Source organism: Salarias fasciatus, chromosome 23 (assembly GCF_902148845.1).
Source record: "Salarias fasciatus chromosome 23, fSalaFa1.1, whole genome shotgun sequence".
NCBI lineage: Eukaryota > Metazoa > Chordata > Actinopteri > Blenniiformes > Blenniidae > Salarias > Salarias fasciatus.
Window position 1 is genome coordinate 9,855,806 of NC_043766.1, and position 22,756 is coordinate 9,878,561.

The following is a 22,756-nucleotide window of genomic DNA, read 5'->3' on the forward strand; positions in this document are numbered from 1 at the left end:
TAAAATTAAACACTTCACAATGTGATCCCAGGACCTGCTTGCTGTGAGAAAAGAATGCAAATCACTCACCACCATGTAGCCTACTTGACTTAAAAAACCACTGATTTTCATAGTGTACTCTACCACAGACGTCTTGCTGTCAGTCTGAAATGTGAAGGTAGAAAGAGTCGGGACGCGTCAAGTAAATATGGAGACATAAGCAGGAAAAACAAAATACTTTATTTGATTTGACTGTAGCATTGAACAGTGTTAACAGACATTAACTACCCCAAAAATAAATACAACACACCTTCAAAATAAATACCAACCAAATATTCATAGGTTTGAGGGCACACTAACAACATTATTTCTTAACTAGTGCCAGTAGATTCATAGCGATCCCATAGATTGTGCCGTTTCACTGTGGCTGTCAGGATAAACACTGAACAACTTAATTTAAAAGCAGAGTCTACTGAATCATGCTGACTGAGTGTTCAACCAAAAGCAAAACCAAACTTCCCATAGACATTTCACACAACAACACCCAGACAGTATTTCTTCACCCCCTCACACTTGTGCACACAAAACAAATCTGCAACGAAAGCAATTAACTACGTCTTTGAATATTGCCGCTGAACTAGAAAGGCTGTTTGCTTCTGTTATTTAATGGAATCATTTTGAAAAAGAAAAAAGAAAAAAGAGCACATCAGTACAAATAAATCATAAGGCAGGAAGTGGCAGACACAGCAATGAAATACAATCAATAGGATTCAACTTTGAAATCACCAAAACGTAGAAGTGCTGGCAAGAACCGTTCTCCACCTTTAGAAAGCTCTTCATGAACTGTTCCTATGTTTCTGCTCCTCACGCTCAGCCCTCAGCCCTCAGCCCATTATTATTACTCTCATTCGATGCTCCGACAGGAAGTGAGCGAGTGCATAAAAGTGAAATATGAACTGACAAGTAGGACTCAGACACATCTCAGCTTTCACGAAGCGCAGAGAGGGCACATTTTATCACATTTCCTCTTGGCTATGGAGCCAAACACAGAGACATTCATTCATTCATTCATTAATTCAAGGCCACTTTAAAAGATTATGCCATCTTTCAATTGCATTTTGAGCTTTGGGTATCAACATTGCAAAAAATTAGGACAGCCAGCAGAGATGTGGCTCCAACTGTACCGCAAACCCCAAACATCAGACAGGAAAACAAACAACCAAACAAAAAGAAACAGTATCCTCCTGTTAAATACAGCTCACATCTTTCTGGAATGAATCAAAACATTTTAACCCTCAAGAGACTGATTTTGCATGAGCTTTTATCAAATTCCCACTTGTGATTATTGTGGCCCAGAGTGTTTGCTGCAAATATTCACTGACAAGGGAGGAAATGTACCTTCGTCCTGAATAATTACAACAAGGTGCTTGTTTGGTGAGTTACTGCTCCGCTCACATCATACCAGCTAAGATGTTTAATTTTATTGTATTTGAGATAAATATGGCAAATGGTTGAAAAAGGAAAACAAAGGATTTTATGAAATATTGTATTATTATCAGAAAATGTATATTTAAGTTTCAAGATTCAATTCATAACTTCATAACCATGAAACTTTGAATATTTAAGATGTGGATGTAAAGTAAATCTTATATGTATGGAAGTTACACTGTTAAAAAGACAGACTGTTGCATTTTATTCAGTTTTTTTGTAGATGCAGCTGCAAATTCCTCTCTCGTGGGTAAACCAGGAATAAAATCAGGTGGGCAGTGGATTTCTGAAAATTACAGCTGACAGACATTAAACAATGAGAAAGTGCATCTAAACATCAAACTCAACAGTAGCATCAAAACTACAGAGCATTACTCAATAGGTTGACTAATGTTTTCATCTGTAGAAAAATATATTAAATGTTTTTCTTAGTGCTTGATTTGTTAGATCCTAGAATTCGCCAAACCTTTCAATCTTTCAAAACATCCTCACAAAACATGTTTCAATCTGACAAAATGCAGAAACATTTGAGAGGCTGAGATTAAAATGTCTTAACCGTCTTAACTTGGGATACTGAGCATCAACAAGCAATAGAAACTACAGCATTTTTTTTTCTCCAAGATATTTAAGGAAGAAGAAATAAATCAGATATGTGCGTGTCCACAGCTTTCAGAGAGTTCATCACTGACTGAGGCGTATTCTATAATGGACCCAACAGGATCACTGAATTTGAATAACTTCTTCTGAAGTTAATGGACCTGCTCTGAAGGCAAATGTTAACCCCTCGTAGACACAACCGACATGACCTGAACGTGTGCGGTTTTCGCCTCGTTGTCCTTTCAGCTCCGAGGTCACAGCGAGGATTGAGACACCAATCGGTGAAAGCCGGTCAGGTGACCCACTGTGCCGCTCCTTCATTCACCATCCAAGTCTGGCTTAAGCAGAGTTTCCTGGCGGCGGAGAAGACACGGCTTAGTTGACATACTGCACACCGTAAGCCTTTATCCTGATGAGACCTGCTGGAGGCAACTTTATCTAACAGCCACAGGTAAATACAGCAAAAGCTGTCCAACATCGTGACCAAAACAGATAAGCAGATTTTTATTCAGAGGTTTTTTTAATGTTTACTATATAGTCAATAGTTTGTCAAGTACACAAAAAGAAAACTAATAAATCATGGTGCTTTAAGTTTGCAATGACAGATATGCACTGCCTGGGAAAGTATTCACTGAAAATGAAAACAAATGACATGATTATCAGACTGCTACTTCATTTTTGTTAACCTAGGTTTGAGAAGTTTTAAGCCTGTTGTTTCAGTTGCGTCAGTAAGTGGCGAACACTGTGCACTACAAAGCTAACTGTCAATGTCTAAAAAGAAAATCTTTTTTCTTTCTTTCTGGGTTTCCTCTGGAGGAAACACCTGCTGACTCTGTGGCAAGCTGTAGCTTTTCTTTAGGGCTGAGGCAGAAACTGAAACTGCACTAACCTTCTGTTTTTTTTTTTTCTTCCTTTTACCAAATTCACAGAAGAACAACAACGACCTATTCATTGACGGAACCAGTTGTTCAGAAAATGTAGACAAAATACCACAAATTATTTCCTCTTGATTTAGCTTCAATGGAGGCTGTATCTGGTTTCTGTTCTTTTTTTAACGCACGCACACGCACGCATTCGCGCGCACACACACACACACACACACACACACACACACACACACACACACACACACACACACACACACACACACACACACACACACACACACACACACACACACACACACACACGATTGTCAGAAACGTGTCACGAGAAGCAGACATAAAAAAAAGTACGGAAATAAAGACAAAAAACAGAGACCTCCAAACAAAGCATCGTAACAAGCAGTTTCTGTCAGAATTCTTCTACGGGAGCCAGTGGATACTTCGAACGACAGAACCCCAGTTTTAGAAAAGACTAATATTTCTATTTCTAGTTACTGATAGTAAACAGTACGGAACAAGGAAGACACACATTAGGGATCAATAACGCTGACTTCAAAAACCATATCAACAATTAATGGAAGTTTACTCCAATCTCTCCAGCTTTTGGTTGATTGGTGTCGACTTCATGTTGGCCTGTGAGAGCTGAAGGCTTATTAAGGGGAAAAAAAGTTCTTAGCTGGTTTAAAAAGCTGACAGGCAAACATGAAAAGATCAAGATGTGCTCCTAATTCTATGAGAGTAAATATATACGGTCCGGGGTTTTTCCCCATGTGCGCTAATCCTGTTTCGCCACCTTGTACAAACAGCTTCCTGAATATCCACGACTGGGAAAACCAACTCGTCTGTGATTTGGATCTAAATGTGTACAGTACGTATGTATATATATACACACACAGCTGAATGAAAGCTATCTCCTCTCTGAATGAAAAGGCCTGTAGGTGTGTGTGAGTGTGTGTGCAGGAGCTGCTCTTGCCTTGGACAGACTGGCGTTGGGGCCCACGTGTGAACTCTGGATGATTAACGGGTCTCGGGACTCTTTAAGCGAGAAGCTGAGCACAGTGAGCGACCTTGGAGGCCTCGGCTCTTCCCTCCACCACCACACCGTCAGGCCCGCCAGCAGCACACTGAAGAGCACTGAGAAACAAGAAACACACACACGGCATCATTTTTTGGAGGGTACGGTCATGAGCTGACGTCAACTTTCTGGGTGAAGTCACCCCGCCTAACCTCCCCTGAGCGGACAAACAGCCAGCTGCTCGGATTTAATGAAGCTGCCTGTGGGAAAGATCTTGAAAAGCAGCAGTGATTCATAGAGAGAGCCGCACATTCACCAGAAACACACGTCTGTCTGGACTGGCAGAGCTTCCCGCATGCAAATACACACACAGATCTACACACTAGTTCTGTATCAAGATAAGCCTCAAAATCACACAATTGCAATACATTTTTAAACTAGATTTTAATCTTAATATGTTGATTTTTTTTTTTTAAACTGGCATCTTAAATGGAGTAGTTTTCTTGTTTTTAGGCCCTCAGTGGTGATGGCAGCAGTGTAACCCACATGACTTCTCAGAAGCATGGTTACAGTATGACTCAGCTGCGAGAGCACAGTCCTCACAAGGATGTCCTGAATCTCACAGTGGACGAGTTTAATGTGCAGCACACTGGTGCTGGGAACAGTTGGGAAGCCTATCACAAATCACCTGTGGGAAACATGGATTTCCAACACTTTACGTTCGTTAGAAATGAGAATGAAATGAGAGCCACTTTCCTCTTTTCACATTAAACATGGTTTTAAGAACTCTGAGACATTTCAGAAATTGAAATGACTAAATTGAAATGACTCATCAAGCAAGAATGAAAACAGTATGCAAAGTTTAAGAGGTGCGACTTGAAAGTATTATAAAGACCCACAATGACTGTCACAGCAGACGCCCCAATTCTACCATTTATATCTGTCTAGCAACATCAAAAGCTTTCAGAAGTAATGCTGTTCAGTTTAACTAAGAAAATCCAGAGTTTAACTGAGTGTTTACTTAGTGTACAGCTGGTACTTCATCATGGACTCTTGCATTGTCTCACTCTTCCTAGCCAGCTCCTCCCACTGTGCCGAAAACAAGCCAGAAACTCAGAGGAAGGAACCTCTGCAGCTGGAGCTCCTAAACTTCAGAATCGTTTTCCTTTGTCAGACACTCATTTTCAAACTATTTTAATAGGAAACCACATTAGGTTTAATCTGAGCTGATCAGCCACGAGGGACACTCCTGCGGCAATCCAGCAGGTAAAAGGGGGTCCGATGTTTTAAAAAGGAGCTAAAATCTCTGAACTAGTGGTGAAAATCCAAGATTTTTCAACATTATTTAGGAAATTACATGAAATAATTTGTACACATAAATTAGAATGATTAAAACAAAAACAAGAAGGAAATAACTGGAAAGTAAATAAAGAACAGTTTTCTACTAAAATATTTTTAGGTTTGGGTCAAGTAACTGGAAGTTGCAGTGGAGAGGTTTTCCAGTTCCACATCCCTCAGAACACACTGGGGGTCTATATCTAAGGCATTTCAGAATATTGACTCTCATCTGTCTCTGTTCGATTCATCCTAATTACAATTACAAGACTGACATAGAGCGTGAGCGGGTTTACACAAGGACAATAACTGGCGATCCCAATTATACAGCTGTATTTATCCAATCACAGTTAGTCATTTCAAATAGATGTATTGCAATAAAGAAAATCACAGGTTCATTAATAAGGAACAGAAGCAAGATTGTTTTCTTAGGGTCTTTAGTCGAGTTCCTGCTTTGATGTTACTGTAAGGAAGACCATTTGTGAGTCAGCCAGCAAGAGGAGAGGAAGCTGAAAGGACAATAACACGATCATGAAGATAGCATGAACTAGAGAAGAGACAGACTTGAGACTTGGTGAAACCATTCCGTCTGTTGTTGTAGTTTCACGGCTGAATAAATACAATGCTGAATGTTGATCTGCTGTTGTCCATCGCTCCCAACATTAAGAATGATCAGTAAGGAATTCAGGCTAAAGAGAGAGAAGTCCAACATTACTGAGCAGAGCAGCTCCAAACTCTGGGGCTTCAAGAAACCCAGAGAAGTCCTGGACCTGGTGTTTTTGATTAAGGAGGCAATTTTTATGCATTACAAGTTACAGTAATCTCTTCTGAGAAATTGTGAAACACTTACCAATGAGAGAGAGGACTCCTGCCAGTGTAGGGTCAGACAAAACTGATCCAGAAACTGTGTGAGAAATCATCGGAACTTCCTGAGATTCGTTCTGTGCTTTTCTTGGAGAGTTGCAGCCAAACTTGGGATTCTCAGGCAGCAGGTCAGTGACTCGCTCGTGTTGGCACACCGCTCCGACACACTCGCACAAAGGCGGCCCTTTGGACCAGAAAAAAGAGAAGTCAGTTGATGAAAACTTAGTGATCATGAAGTCTGGGAAACATCATCATACCGTTTGGTTGAAGAACAGGGTGGACGAGGGCCAGGCCGCCTGGCGAGGCGACGCGAGACTGCAGAACCGTGAGGTTTCTGCCGTTGTGCTTGTCTGCTCTGCAGATGGAGCGGGTAACTTCATCACTCCAATACACAAACCCCTGAAGTACAAAGAAAAATGTGAATGTCTCATCTCTTGGCTTCGAGGGATTTTTCAGTTTCATCACTTTTGCAAATTCACACTGATTATAACGGCTGTTAAGACATTTGTTTTGCATCTTTGGCCAATCTCTGTTCATGTTCAAGAGGAAAAAGGAGTCTCAAGACTAGTTTTAAGAATAGACAGTGAAGGGGCTCGTCTGACACACAGTGGTGGCTCATTCCACAACTTAGCGCCGACGGCAGAGAGAGCTCCGACCCCTCTGAGCTTCTGAGCTTCCACTTGGACCTGGGCACCTCCAGGAGCAGCTGATCAGCTGACCTGAGGCACCGAGCAGGAGTCCAGGGGTGCAGGGTTCGGGTGAGACCACTCAAAGAAATATAACCTGTTTTTTTTCAGCTAAAAATTAAAAGGTTCAGTGGTGTCCAGGGTTTAATGTTGTCGAGGCATACGGTATCAGTAGGAAGACCTGTTTTCTCTTTAACGGGCCATATATCTGACTAATGTCTGCATAACAGTGAAAAAATGATGCCATAACTTCTAAAGATGAACTCCCGTTGCGGTAAGTAGAGAAGTGAGCAAGAATCCTAAAACTGAGCCCTGTGGGACCCCATATGGAGAACCAGCAGAGGAGGATTGAGCCAGCAAGGCTAACATACATGGTTCTGTCTGTCACGTTAAACCATGTACCGCTAACTAAACCAAACCTCACAGATCCTATTATACTGTTTCTTTAAAAAGGCTGTCAGCCAATCATTTGCCATCCCGCAACTTTCCAAAGCTTCTTTACATAATTTTGCAAATACTGCACCTCTTAATGACATGTTCATTCAAACTCAATCGACACACATTCAATGGTGTGAAGTTGATCTGACTGTAAATAACAACAACAGTCACAAAGAAAGTTAAGACTGCACCTAGCACATGTTGAAACACTAGAGGCCCAGAAGGAAATGCCACCTGGCTGAAAGACAAGTCCCATGTCCTAACATTAGAAAGGTGTTACACGAGAAGCAGTTAAGAAATGTGACAGTTGTACCTCAAACACAGCCAGTCCAAACAGCCGGTCCAGATAGCCATTAGACTCTACCACTGTTTTACGGTGACGTCCTTCAAGATCTACTCTGGAGATGCTCCTTGTTTTCTGGTCAAACCAGTACAGCAACTGGCGAGGCATATCTACAAAAATAAATAAATAAATAAATAAATAAATAAATAAATAAATAAATAAATGAATAAATAAATAAATACATGTGTTAGTAAGGTCAAGCAAACTGAAGCAGTATGGGACTTGTAACATATTCACATTAACTTCAACGTCAAATAATTCCTGATGGAAAGGGCCAGTGCTCTCACAATGCCATAGCGATTGTAGAAAAATCAAGACAGCAGTGCACTTTGAGCAATCGTCATGAGACAAACCTAGGGAGAGTGCGACGGGCTGGTGAATTGATGAATCAACCAGAGTCATCCGGCCCTGCCCGTCCAAGCCGGCACTCTCAATCTTCGGGGATCGGCCACACTGAGTCCAGAAAAGCAACCTGAGAAAACCAAAACTCTTCAGTTCCATTGTTCTTTTCAAAATACTTTTTTTATGTATCTAAATTTATGTGTAGTTTTTAGGATAAATATTGTTTTAATCTTAATTTTGCAGAGAACTAACATCTGGCATTGGCTAGGGAGTCATTTACAAGAAATGCCAGAAAAAGAAGACCAGAATAAAATTGTTTGTGCTCTTCTTCTTTCAAGTGTGCCATCATTTAACACAAATAAATCAATCTATGAAAGGAAGCCCATATGGTCTTATGAAAAAGCATTTGAGTACAGACCTGATGGGCATATCGTCACCTTTTTCACCCTCTGTGTTGAATAACGGGTCAATTAACGCACCCTTCTTTACTTAGTGACTGCCCAGCAAACTGTGTTGCCCTTCCTTAGATCAATACTCCACTGAAACGGCTCTTGATAGAGTGTCTGGTGACATTATGATGGATGCAGGCTCGGGTGGCCACAGAGTCCTGGTCTTACTAGACACGGTCGATCACTTTGCACTGGTCGATCAGCTGGAATCTGAGACAGGGCTTTCAGGGTCTGTCCTCCAGTAGTTCTGCTCATATATAAAAAGGAAGAACTTTTAATGTGTCAAACCTCTCTGTAGAGTTGGACAAGGCTCTGTTTTAGGCCCTCGTCTCTTCTTGCGGTATTCGATGCCTCTTATTCGCTGATTCATGGTTTTAAAAATGTGTCTTATCACTTTTATGCTGACGACATACAGCTATATTTTTCTTTTAATGACTTCGAGTTTAAGTGTCATGCATCAAATACTTGCTCTCTTCAAACTATCTACAGATAAATTCAAACAAAACAGAAACCTTGATCATTGCACCCGACAAAAAGATCCGCCAAGATTAGAGCCAGTCTTGGTGCTCTGGGCTCCTCCGTCAATCCCAGCCTCAGAAACTTTGGGGTTATGTTTGATCAGACCGTTTCTTTGAGAGTTCGCTCTCGTCAACTGACCAAAAACTGTTTTCATCAACTGAGAAATACATCAAAAAATGTTGGCCTGAAGACCAAAATCCCTGGAAGGTCCTAAAGACACGATTTAAAACCCGGGAGACCGATCCTTTCAGGGTGTTGCTCCCAGACTCTGGAGCCACTTGCCCCTGTCGCTCCGTATGGCCGAGTCTGTGGACTCCTTCAAAAACGACTTGAGGATTGTTTTATTTAGAGAAGCTTTTAGATGAATATCGCACCAGAAAAATCTATGATATGTAAGAATTTTGTCTTTTTCTTTGTTCTGTGGAGCACTTTGTGATTTCATCTGTGAAAAACATTTCAGAAATAAAATTTGAACAGTTTCATATTTCCTACAAGAAAGTGAAATGAAAAATAACACTGTTGCTGTTTTAATCTAAGTGGTATTGCTAATTTATCTTCGGATTTACCCCAAGTAATTTTCAATGAAGTTAGTTTCTGAGGTTTCTTCCTGTGAAACAGTATGCAGTATCTGATGAGACATCTAGTTTGTGTTTTTTAATCTCTCCTCTGGACCAACAGTGGCATCAGCTTTGGATACCTGCTTTACCCGGAGGAGGCATTTATCACGCTGTGAGCAATTAAAAAAAAATTTAAAAAAAAGCTAATAAATGCCTGCTCTCTTACTGTCTGAGAGGATCCACAGCCACAGCAGAGGGCTGGTCGAGTTTTGAGATAAGCACACGCTGAGCTGAACCGTCCAGCAGCGCGACGCTGACCCAACCGAGCTCTGTGCTGGTCCAGTAGAGAAGATGGTTGACCCAGTCCACGGCCAGAGCCGACAGCGGGGCTTCGGCTCTGAGCACCAACGCAGCTTTCTGTGGTTTTCCGTCCAGCGAGATCCTGAGAAGGATCCAAGAGAGTTAAAACACGCCGATTTATGTCAGGTAAGTGTCAGGGGAAAATGACTCAATGAGCCTATGGAACACAAACATTAAGAGAGGGAGGCCCCCACAACGGCCAAAAGCATCTCCAAAGAGACGCAACCTTAAACTTTCTGTGACAAGTGACTATAATCAATAACTTCCTTTTATCTAAAATTAAAAATATGCACAGACAAATATAACTTGGGTGGGTGTTTTTTATATGCAACTTGCAGTATTTATGCTTAAACGTTGTGATAATCAGAAACACTGCTGTGTTTTGTCAAATGTCTCAAATAAGTAAACATGGTTCAAATATGTAAATGACTAGATTCTTTCCATTCCATTAGCAAATGGCACTCTGACATAAGAAGCACGACAGTGGCCGAATCCCATTTCACCCCTTAGCCCTTCCCCTTAGCCCTTCCCCTTGGCCCTTCCCCTTGGCCCTCCGCCTATGAAACGGAGTGCTAAGGGGTAGGGGAGAAAGTCAACCCCTCCGAATTGGGACACCCCTCCGACAATCGCGTACGTCATCAGTAGTCGCCGCTGCCGATGACGTAGGCAGATGCGACAATTATCTGCCGAAGAAGAATGTTTTTCTTACATTTTAAAACTTTATTGACAAAATACTGACATTTATGAACGTCTTTCGTTGCGGACGCCGCCATCTTGCCGATCTTGGAAGGCTTTCTGAGAAATCTGTCATCCAGTGGCGCCGGTGGCGAGGGGCGCTTGTTTTGTTCGCCTGGACCGTCAGTGGCGGGTGGGGTTAGTTCACTTCCGCATTGGCGGGGGCGCTCGTTTCCCACCCGCGCATTCCAGGCGGGCCGTGTTGAAGAAACCAGTTTATTGAAAATAATCGTCTATCTGTTGTGTTTGGAATGCGCCTGGAATGCGCGGGTGTGGAAACGATCACTCCAGTCAATGCGGAAGTGAATTAACCCCGCCCGCCAGGCATGATCTAGGCTGAAAGAACAAGCGCCCCTCGCCATCGGCCGATACCCCTCCGTTTGGAGTGTGCCTCTCGAGAATCTCCTTTTGGAGGGGTGACTGGCCCTCTTTCTTGGCCCTACCCCTCCGTCATAATGACAATTGGGACACTCCTACCCCTCCACGTGAACGCGCAAAACGAGGGGTAGGGCCAAGGGGAAGGGCTAAGGGGTGAAATGGGATTCAGCCAGTGTTAAGAAAATAGGAGAGGCGGGGTGCTTTTAACGTGCCGCTCCTCAGGGCCCTGTAAACCGCCCACAGTAAACATGACACACTCCTGAGTGCTTCGGACAATCAAACTTTCCATTATCTTTTACTCTTGTTTCCATTAAGAAAATACACTCCAGTTCCGTTTTTGTCTGAACGACAAATAATACACTTCTAAAACTAATAAAACTTTTATATAAAAGTTATGCAAAGCAAAAACGAATGCAAAGTGTTCTGCACGATTAGAGATGAGCTGCACTCTCCACCCACTGCACAGTGCAAACAGAAATACACTCCCGGTCACACAGGTGATGAAGTGGCTTAGGGCAGAAAGCTGTGGCTCCACAAACCTCCATATTTAAACCACTTAAACAGGCAGTCTGATCTCAGCAGTAGCGTTTTCAATTACTCAGGACACGAAAGAAGTGCAGCAGTTTAGACATGAGTTCAGACTCAAATCAAGACCAGAGCCTTTCTGAGTGGAGTTTGCATGTTTTTGCCGAGTATTTCATTGTACTCCTCTTCCCTTCGTAATTTAAAGAAGCTAACTGGTGGCTTCATATTGATCATGTGTTAGTTGACTCATACTGACCGGGGGCCTCTATAGGGTGTGTTTCTTTGTTTCCAGTGTCTGCCTTGTTTGGCTCTCGCTCTCTGCGTCATATATCCAGAAAGATCAATGAGGCTCTGACTCATTTTAATAATGATTCTCAAAGTTACACTTTACAAAAATATCATGACTGAGACACAGGATCTAGTCAGGGAAGGTTTCGGGATGCCGCTGGAGGCAGTGAACGGAGTGCAGAGGATATCTTGTTGAAACAACGGGGCCAGATAAACAGTGGAAAAATTGGGTGGACGGCTTCACCAGAGGCCAAAGGTTATGAGGTTTTACTGGAGTTACACCTATCGCACGGTTCACATGTGCGTCTCTGGGAGACTGAGGACGTGTGTGGAGGCTACAGCTCCTCTCCTACCTGTATATCAGGCCCTGTCCACGTGGGGCCCAGTAGAGGCTACGGCTGGAAGCCAGGACCGCCACAGGTCCTGCTCCCGGCAAATGTGGGGCCAGTTCCACGAGATATGGACCAGTGAGTTTTGTCCACCGTATTCCTTCAGACGCTGTGAATACCAGCTGAGCCTCGTCTCCTGGATGGACATATGTGTAAAACATTTTTAAATGGGTTAACAGATTAGCTACATAGTCAAAACCAAAAAAGGTGCCAACACTCCGGAGAGAGCAAAGTAGTAAAGTAACTCAACGTGAAAATCAAATTAACAACATTAGGCATAAATTATTTCTTAAGTAGTAGCACTTCAAGGTGAATCCCACAATGTGAGAGAATATTTTTTTGAAGTTGAGCAAGAAAAAGCCAGTGTCAGAGGCAGAAAAGGAAGTGGGAAGAGGAAAAATGCTGTTTCATTTGTTTCATGTATCTGGGAGTACACTACTCTCACACGATTTTCTATGAATGATTCACAAGTAGTCAAGGTTACTTTTTAAGACAATGTCCTTGGGGGATTCTCAGAAAGGTCTAACTCAGAATTTGAGAATCCAAATTTTATGTTGATTCAATAATTAATTATTTAATTTATTTTTTAAACAGATGGTGGATGTCATTCAAACAGGCCCCATCATATCTTAAAGAGAGAGATTGGTCCCATATTGTCCCAGGAGAACGCTTCGTTCTCACAGTGCTGGTCTGCTGGAGGTCCCTACGTTCTCTAAAAGTAGAACAGGAGGCAGAGCTTCAGCTATCAGGCTCCTTTCATGTGGAACCAGCTCCCAGTTTCTGTTATTGAGGCTGACACAGTTTCTACTTTCAAGGCTTAAGACCGTTCTATTTAGTAAAGCTTACTGCTATAGGTTAAGACTGCCGGGGGAGCGACACTGACCTTTTGTTTCTCACTTGCCGTGTTTCACTTTTAGGTGTCATTAACCACTGCCTCACTTCCTGTCTATCAAGTCTGTGCCCCCCGCCCACACAAAGGTTTCTTCTTTCAAAAGGGAGCTTTTCCTTTCCACAGTCGCTTATGCTTGCTCAAGGGGATCTGTTGGGTTTTTGGCTGTAAAAGAGCCTGGAAATGGCCGTGCTGTATTTGGAGCTACATACTGTAAGTAAAACTGAACTGGACTGAACTGAGTTCAGATAAAAGGAACAGGAATCAAAATTCCAGGTGTGTGTAAAGCACTGAACAAGAAACCTTCCTGCAATAAATAATCGGTGGATGAGTGAAATGCACGCGTTGCTCACCTTTGGCTTTGCACTCTCTGGATGTGGGATTCATGTAATAGCCCTCGTGGCAGCCGCAGTTGTGGCTGCCATTTATGTAAACACATAGCTGATCACAGACGTCACTCTCCAGACAAGTGTCAACCTCTACAAAGGAGAAAAGGAGTGTGAAGGATAATGTATTTCCACTTCTGCATACCTGGTTTATAGTAAGTTGATGAATAACCACAAAGCAAACAGTTTCACATGAGGGTGGGTGGGGGGGGGAAGTAACACAGAACCTTTATTACTGTCAGGATCACATCAATAGCTAATACACCCAGTCATGAGGAAAACTCACCCTCACACTGGGTATCGTCAACCAGCCTCATGTTGTCAGGACAGGAGCAGAGGAAACCCATCGGTTGGTCCAAACACAGATGCGAGCAGCCGCCGTTATTCACATGACACTCGTTTTGATCTGGAAGAGCAAACATGACACCAGTTATGGTTCAGAGATCCGCAACAGGGTTTATTCAAAAATAAAATAGAAAACACAGAAAAGAAAAAAAAATAAAATAAAAGCTTCATTCTTAAAAGCAACCACAGTTAGGATACTGTTCATTGCTTCCTGTATTTGCAGTGTGACAGAGGCAGAGAGGACAGCGAAGCACAGCCGAGGATCTACTGAGAGCTCTGGTGACTGACGGCTGCTTTCAGGAAGGATCCACGGTGATGTTTCTTTTCACAGTGAAGGAGCTCTCTATAGCTCTGTGAAGAGGTGCTGCGATGGAAACTATTGCATCAGGAATCGACTGGGGCGGGTCCAACGAGAAATAATTCTGAGAAACTTTGCAAAAAAAACAAAACAAACAAAAACCAAGGCATTGCCAGAACAACTGTCCTGTCAGATCACTGGTGCTCCAGAGCAGCTGCTGAGGGACTCTGAGGTGAGCCGAGCCGAGTTAGTCTCAGTGAATACAACATCCATCAAAGTGCAATTAAACATTTTAAACCCCAAACGATGCATATCTTTGACTCACTTTTCCTGTAATGTAACCTCTGTGGGGCTCTGCTCTCTCAACATTTTCTGTAGGGTTTTTTTCTGTACTGACGTCTTCCAGTTAAAAGTTCTGAGTCTTTAGTATTTTCAGGAACCTGAGCCAAACTTTACTGTTATAAAAGCAGCTTAAAGTCGATGTAAAGAATATATAGCCTCCTTTAACACTGGGTTGACACTTGCATTTGGAGTTCTGTCTCATTTTGTTTTGTCTAGTTTTCCTATGTCTGTTGAGGGCGTCGCTGTGGGGAGAGCAGCTCATGAGTCACTCAGCCTGTCCAGTAAAATGTGCAACACACTATGTCATATTTGGAGACTTGTTTGAAAAATGCCATGTTTTAGGAGTGTCTTGTTTGGAGCCTGCCACCATAAACAAAACATGAATGCTGCCACAATTTATTTTATACTGCATTGTATTTTGATGTTTATTATTGCCGAAAATTCTTTGGTCCTTATTTTATTTATTCTGTTTTTTTTAATATATGCTGCATGCTTTTAGCATTCAATGCACTTTAATTGTCTTTGTTATAGCTTTTAATGTTACTTTTCATGTTTGTACTTTAAATTGCCGTGTTGCAATGTGTTGTTTCAGGAATAGTTGTTTTGTCAAGTTTTGCATGAACGAAAATATCTTATAAAATAAACAAAACAAAACAAAAAAAAACCCCAAAACAACAACAACAATATTCTTTGGTTGCTCTATGAGATTATTAAACTTGTTTCAGACATATCCCTGTTTAGATTATATATACATATTACGCTGGAATGCAGCACAACAGCTAGTTGCATCTCTGACTGCTCTGATTGTACCTCTGCTTTGAATAAAACACTGAAGGTGACGAGGATGCAACATACTTGCAAACTTCCCGGTTCATTCAGGTTATCGGTTAAAGCATCTACGGTGTGGCTGCTGCATTCCTTCATGGAAGTGGTGAATACTCAAAGCACTGATGTGTTTTCAATGCTTTTCGACTTCAGGTTACATGAAGTGTTTCCCACTGGAAGTGAAAGCCTTCAAAGGGAACAAACACAGGATGCAACCAGCAGCAGAAGCCGTTGGTAAGTTCGTAAAAATAACACATTTATCAAACTTGCGCTGCAAAAAAAAAAAAAAAAACAGCATTGTCATTGAAGCAATGTCACAAGACATGCTGTATGTCACACGAGCTGTGAAGCAACACAAATAAAACAAAAAACTAATTAAAAAGGGGGGAAAAAAATTTCTCCTAATAACCAATGACCCCAAACATCAACACTACAAAAACTCTATATTTATCTCATTCTTTAATAGATGAAATTTAAGAATAAAAATTGAAATTTAAAATCCCTATCAAAGACAGAAGTATAACACATATTACAGCATTTCTCTGAATGTCCTCATTAGTCATTATATTAGCCGTTTGATGTGGGAAATTCTACAATTCTACAATTTCATTTAGCAGACGCTTTCGTCCAAAGCGACGTACAACACAGCCAAGAATTCAGACAAAAGGAAGAACCTTCAGTAAGTGCAAAAAGCGCTTCAAGTGCGATCGGTCAAAGGTGTTGCATCAAGTTGCAGAAGAAGTGCCAACCACCACCCCCATTTTTTTTCTTTTTCTTTTTTTTTTTCTCAACTTAGTCAGTGCTAAATAAGTGCTGGTTTTTGGAGCACTTGAAAATGTTTACTGCTGATTGGTGCACAGATCACAAGTTCTGTTGGAGCCCTCTGTGCAGAGACGCCATGCTTTGTGGTAAAAGGAGCAGATCCTTACTGGCCCCTGCTGGCTGGCTGGTTACTCACACATCAGGGCCAAAGCGTTGCACAATGTGCAACCAGAACACAACACAGCCACATGGGATCAATATCTACAGTAAAACAAATCAGACTCCTCCTGCGCTCTGAGTCTATACTCTTGTTTGAAGAACAGTTTTGAATATTTTGAAGATGTCAGCAGGAAGTATGTCTTATATAACCAGAGGAGCATGAGGGCATCATGGTATTTAATTAAATCAAACGTGGGATGGTCAGAACAAAACAAAACAAAAAGTCAACATAAGATAATGACACTTGGCAATAATACCCGGTATTTGCTGACACAAGTCAAGTTTCAGCCCCTGAATACCAAATCAACAGACTGTTGTCTTGAATAACAAACTTCGGCCAACGTTCATTTGTCCGTTTCAAAAAGGACAGGAGTGAGTTTGAGTTACAAAATACAGATCACATGGATGCCACATGTACAGACACGCAATGTCGTAGCAGCAGGATAACAGAGGATCCACACTTCCAGCCTGCATCACACAATCTCGTGTGAAAGTCTCACACACTCACAAAGCCACAAAGGGTTTCCAGTGTACACTGGATCCTGTTTTCACTGAAGGACTGTTGCTTTTTTCTTCTTCTATTAGGGGTTCTTTTCATTTGTATTTTATTCCATCCTCAAGCCAAGTTTCTTTTGGGGGGAAAAAGAAGTCATCTGCTGGTTGATGCTGCCACTCACCACAGTCGTCTTCATCACTGCCGTCGGCGCAGTCTGGCCAGCGGTCGCACCTCCAGGTCTGCCGGATGCAATGGCCGTCTCCACACTGAAACTCGGACACCGAACATTTGGAAGAAGGCTGCTGGGGGGGTTCCGCTGAACTGCACCGCTCCTTGAGCTCGTCTCGTCCGTCTCTGCAATCGGCCCGTCCGTCACAGACCTTGCTTCTGAGCAGGCAGGCGTCGGACGGCCCGCAGGAGAAAACGCCCGCCGTGCAGCTCTGACAGGAAGCCTCGTCGCTCCCGTCGCCACAGTCGTCCATGCCGTTGCACATTAAATGTGACGATACGCATTTTTTGTTGCGGCAGGCAAATTCGGCTGTTTGGCATCCTTTGTCTCCTGTGAAAAGTCACAGATCCGAGTTACATGTTTGATAAGTTTGTATCATGCGAGTTTCAGTTTTGGTCCCAACTTCTCATTCAGTGGAGAGAGGTTTATATAAGTTGAGTTGTAAATCCTACACCATTCACCTGATTTGTTTGGGAATACATCCAAATTAAAGCTACGACTCGTGGCTCCCTTCTGGAAGGCCTATGCAGACTATAAGATCTCTATAAAAACACATATCTGCATTTCCTCCCTGTCAGCTTCAGAACTGACCTTCAGATTCTTCATCTTGGTTTTACTGAGTTTCAAGCTTGCTTTTAACATGTCCCTGAACAAAAAGCCCGCAGTGAGGCAGCATCTTATTCATTTTATTTTGATATCAGCCTTTAGTCAGTCCTCCCTAAATTTCACCAGCATGTTTCCTGTAAGATGCAGACAAAGTAACTTCTGGATCATATTCACACAAACTTAGCTGAAGCTCACACCATGACCTCCATCCCACAGCTGGGACTTCACTCCAATTGTTTTCTTTGTTACTCTTTCTCAAGTGCTCCCCCCTCATTCAATCCGTGAAGCCAAACAGTAAGGGCAGTCAAAGTGTGGCAGGGAATCCAGGTCATCCATAACCACACAACTCCACTCAAACTATAAACGTCTCCTTCCTGATAGACCTAAATCAGGTTTATGCTCACTCTGCTGATGGGGAAGCCGTGACCACAGCCAGACCCTCTGCAGATCATCGGCCCCTCTCACACTCTGTACAGCGCTTCTCACTGACATTTTCAACCCGTCTCTTGCTACAAGAAGCAGCAGCAGCTCAAATCCACCACCTGGGCATCCCACACACCCTCTGTCACTGGATAATGGACTTTCTGACTGACAGACCACTCAGACCAGGACACACCTGCTTCTCCACCATGACACTCAACACAGGCGTACCACAGGGCTCTGTTCTGAGCCCATTCCTTCGCTCCCTCTTCACCCGTGACTTCAGGCCTGTGCATAGATCTGACTCCATGGTAAGGTCAGAAGATGATCCCGCAGTGATCATCAGCAACAACAGGGAGGTACAGCATCCGGCTGCTTGTTGAGAGGACAATAAGTGGCTCCTTAACACCACCAAAACAAATGATTCTCATCTTGGCATTAAGGACGGAGAGGGGGAGACAGCACAGATCGATCTGCACCAACGGGATGGCTGTGGAACATGCCTCCAGCTTCAAATTCCTGGGGACCAAGAGGACCTTTCTTGGTTTCAGGGAGGCACTTCAGGTGCCTCGGAACCAGAACAGCTTTTCTCCCAGACCTGTTCCCCCTTTTAAACCCTGAACCACACAGACTCAACTCCACCTGACTGTCCTCAATCGGAACTTGTTTCACATCAACTACATCTAAATAGTAACACTTGAACCTTTGTCTTCTGGCTGCTAACAAAGTTTTCCTTTTTAATCACTCATTTTCTGTATATAATATAGCCATGCCTCTATATTGCACATCTGGGAGGGATGCCAAATGACTTCTCACTACTCTGCACTTGTGCAGAATAATGACAAGGGAGCAGCGGAGTGGCTGTGGCTCAGCTGGTAGAGCAGTTGTCTTACAATCAGGAGCCAGTCGGTTTGAATCTCCCTGTTCATATGCCAAAGTGTCTTTGGGCAAGACACTGAACCCCTAACTGAGTCCATCTACCATTTGTGCATGTGACACAAATGGCAATAAACTGGCATCCTAATGTACTGAAGAAGTATTTCTGGAAGTGACTGTAGCTTATAAGTAACATAAACTAAAGAACACATATTTGAGCTGAGCTTAATGTACAAATACGGAACACCAGAGAAAGCGTCTGTCGGGAGGAGTTCAGTCAAGCCCAACAAGTCCACTCTGTGGCCCCTTCTCCTCTGAGTGCCTCCCTTCCAACCAAAACAGAGGTGAGGAAAAAAGCTGGATGCTTTTACGGAGATTTACTTTGTAACTCAAACAAAACTGGAGCAAAAGTGAAACTGCGATCCAGTTGCTAACAAGGTTGGAGTAGTTTACTCACATTACATCCTTTTACATTAAGGTTTTCTTTTCCCAATATATCTTGCAACAGTGCTGAATTTCATAACAGAAAAGAAAAAAAAAATGAGTTCACAAAACCTTTCAGGTCCGTGTTTTACATCTCTGATCTCAAATATTCATCCCTGCTGGCTCGACTCACATCAACAACCTTAATATTGAATGACTGAAATCACATTAAATCCGTTAAGGAGAGCTTTCTCCTGCAGAACTTTCCCCCCCTGCAGCTTATTTTTCATGTGAAACACTGAAATCTCCCAGGAATTTATCATCGGAGGCTCTAATAACTGGACAGGATTACAAAAACAGGACTTTGAAACAGCTTTTTCCCACACAAGAATGAAATGAGCCAAGAACCAGCATTTCAAGGGAAAATGTACTCCTTGAAGTAAAGGATGGCATTAAGATTTTAACAATATTGCTTTTTCAGTTAATATTTATATATAATCAGGGTTATCGCATGAAACGTAGGGTGAAATCAAGGATTTTTTTGTACCCCTCCGCTTCAACATTTGTCTTTGAAGTAGTTTTAAACAGAAACCAAAAGTTCAATAAATCAGAATGTAGTTGTAGTTATATATGACAAATCCATATTTTGGTTTTACACATCTTTTATTATTCTTTCTTTGTGTGTATCGCAGGAAAGAGTCATGCAGTTGGCTTCGTACTCACCACAGTGATTTTCATCTGACCCGTCCTTACAGTCTTTTTGTCCGTCACACACTAACCGGTCCGAGACACACGAGCCGTCACCGCACCGGAACTCCAGCTGTTTGGGGCAGGCGGGCAGAGAGTGACCTGCAGCGGTTGGAATAAGCACACAACGGTTTTAGAGTCAAGCCGCAGAGTGGCCAGACGACAAGATAAGTCGTGAAACAGATCACAGAAAGCAAAACAGCTTTCACACCATTCAGCATGCCTTATCTACTCAGAAGTTCGCAGCCTGATTTTGTGGTGCTTCTTCAGTCTGGATGAAAGCCTGTACTGCATTGCAACCCATACGACAAATACAAACATGAATTTAAAAACTCGATTATACATTATTTTTCCTTTTTTTTCACACCAATTCCAAAATTATTTGATATTGTGTTGCTTTACTTCAAGTTATTGTACTGTATCTCTTTCATTATGATTTTGACTCCACACCTAAATATATTTGAATTGTATATTTATTTAAATTTTCTATATCTCTTGTTATAACAACAGTGGCCAAAAATGTAAAAAAATCAATTCATTTACCGGTATATTAATTTCTGATTTCTGTTGATTTACTGTCACAACTTGTTTTGCATTTGGACAACCTGTCACTGCCGTCTGGACAGTCATTTTTTACTGGCATGACAGGTGTTAATAATATGATTTCTAAATACTTTCCAAGAATAACCCTTTGAAAAAAAAATGTTTATTTGCGGGCTTGCTGCACTCTGTTTGACTGTAAGGCAGCTGCTTAGTGATATGTTCCATTCTTTTTATCTTTTTATTGTTTTATTGTTGTAGTAGATATATTTTAATTCCATATATATGTGTATATATATATATATATATATATATATATATATATATATATATATATGGTTATTATAATCTTTATTTATCCATAAGTTCAGTTCAGTATGAGTGTAAGTTAAATATAAGTTAAGCACGGGGACAGTTTAAGTGTAAGTATTGTGTAAATATGAAGCAATATCAATTGCTTTATAGCAGAAACATGGTGTACAAATAAAGCTGATTTTCCTTTTTTGGTGAATGATATGCATGAGTCATGTTTTCGTAATACAATGGAAACAGAGGCATGCAAACAACGTGAAACGGAAAACGTCCAATTAGCACGTACATATGAGACAAGATTGCACTGCAGTATGCACTTCGGTTCAGACGATGGTAAACCTGCTTAAGGTTCTGCATGTTTTTAATGTTTTGCAGGAAGAAGTCAAAGCCGCGACCACTAAAGCGTGCAGAGGAAACAGTAAACATGCGGCACTCGTGCAAGCTGCCGCACTCAAAACTTTACATTTTTATGCTGTATATCGCTGCACACAAGCATGCAGCTTAATTCCACACACGCGCCACAGAAAGTCCGATATCTTACCACGAGTATGGAGCCAGATGAGAGGCGCGATGAGGAGAAATAAAGCTCCAAGGTGTCCCATGCTGGACGTCCTCCACAGCAGCGCGCGGCGCGGAGAGATGACGTCAGAGTCAGTGCTGTCAAACCGAATGAATGACTGAAGCGCATCATGTAAGTTCATATGTAAGTTTGTTTTATTCTAGATCGGTAACCAGCTAATCATTCACCAATGAATTGATAATATTATAATATAATATCTAATAATATTTTAAAGGTTTGCAAATATATTCCACTTTTCACCATTTCTCGATCAAACTCACAGAATGGAACACCATGGAACAGAAATACCATATTAAATCTAGATATTTTTTTTCTGGTAGTAGTATTGTAATAAAACAATTATAACAAAATTAATCACGCATATGTCCTTTGTTCTAACTGAACAGTCTCTTACTTGGTTGAAAAAGTGGAAAAATGTTGAAAAGACTGGTATTGCACAATATTTATTTACGTGCACTGTGATGATATAGAAAAATTCACATCTAATAATATGATTTTTAGGGTTTTTTTTTTCTTTCGTAAATGACATGTCATTGGAAAAACACTTCTCATGATGTATTATTCTTTGCCAATAAAGAAGGCCATGAATTCTGATATTTGTGAGATAATTTGATTTTCAAACTGTGAAACAAATTGTAGGGATTATTTAAAAGAAAAGGAAGAAGCATTTTTTCTACCCTACATAATTCTATATATCGATCTTCCTTCCCACTCCATCTTTTTCAGGAACTGATCCCAGCAAACATGGGCAAATGTTACCACCACTCACCTCACACATTCCCATCCACACTCACATTCACGTCGATGTGCAGTCCAGAGTCTAACCTCAAAAGGAAGAACACACGAAGACCACATCGAAACATCAAGCATATTGGACCCACAATTTTGATTTCAGGCAAGAACACTAACCACTACATCACCAGGTTGGGTTAAATACGGACAGACATAGCTTCACTTATTAAAAAAATAAAATAAAATAAAGTTGGGAAAAGATAACCCCGTGATTAATTTTCTTTTTTTTTTTAACTTTTTTAGTTTATTTCTATCTGCTGGTTGCAGAACACAAAAAAAAAGTTAGAAAAAAAAATCCACTTATCTTCTGCACAACGATCAACTTAAGATCACGGATGCTGGCATGACACACATACACATGCACACTATCGATGCAGAATAATCAGTCAATCTAAAAAGCATGTTTTTTGTTTTTTCGATCAAACCAGAGTACCTTGAGAAGCTCACGTATTCCCAGTGAGAACAAGAAAATCACATACAAAAGGCCCACCTGCCACA

The 22,756-nt window shown here is 41.6% G+C and overlaps 1 protein-coding gene across 1 annotated transcript; it reads right to left on the reverse strand.

The window, feature by feature from the left end:
• Positions 1–200: 200 nt before the first annotated feature.
• Positions 201–21,497, reverse strand: LOC115382346 (low-density lipoprotein receptor-related protein 8-like). The gene is made up of 13 exons (XM_030084084.1): positions 21,428–21,497; positions 20,011–20,136; positions 16,915–17,292; positions 13,733–13,852; positions 13,414–13,539; positions 12,136–12,307; positions 9,723–9,938; positions 7,983–8,101; positions 7,600–7,739; positions 6,420–6,561; positions 6,149–6,346; positions 3,922–4,082; positions 201–2,417 (listed from the first exon to the last, which is right to left on the reverse strand). The coding sequence occupies exons 1-13, from the start codon at positions 21,486–21,488 to the stop codon at positions 2,382–2,384; spliced, it is 1,995 nt and encodes a 664-aa protein (XP_029939944.1). The 5' UTR covers positions 21,489–21,497; the 3' UTR covers positions 201–2,381.
• Between the last annotated feature and the right edge of the window lie 1,259 nt (positions 21,498–22,756).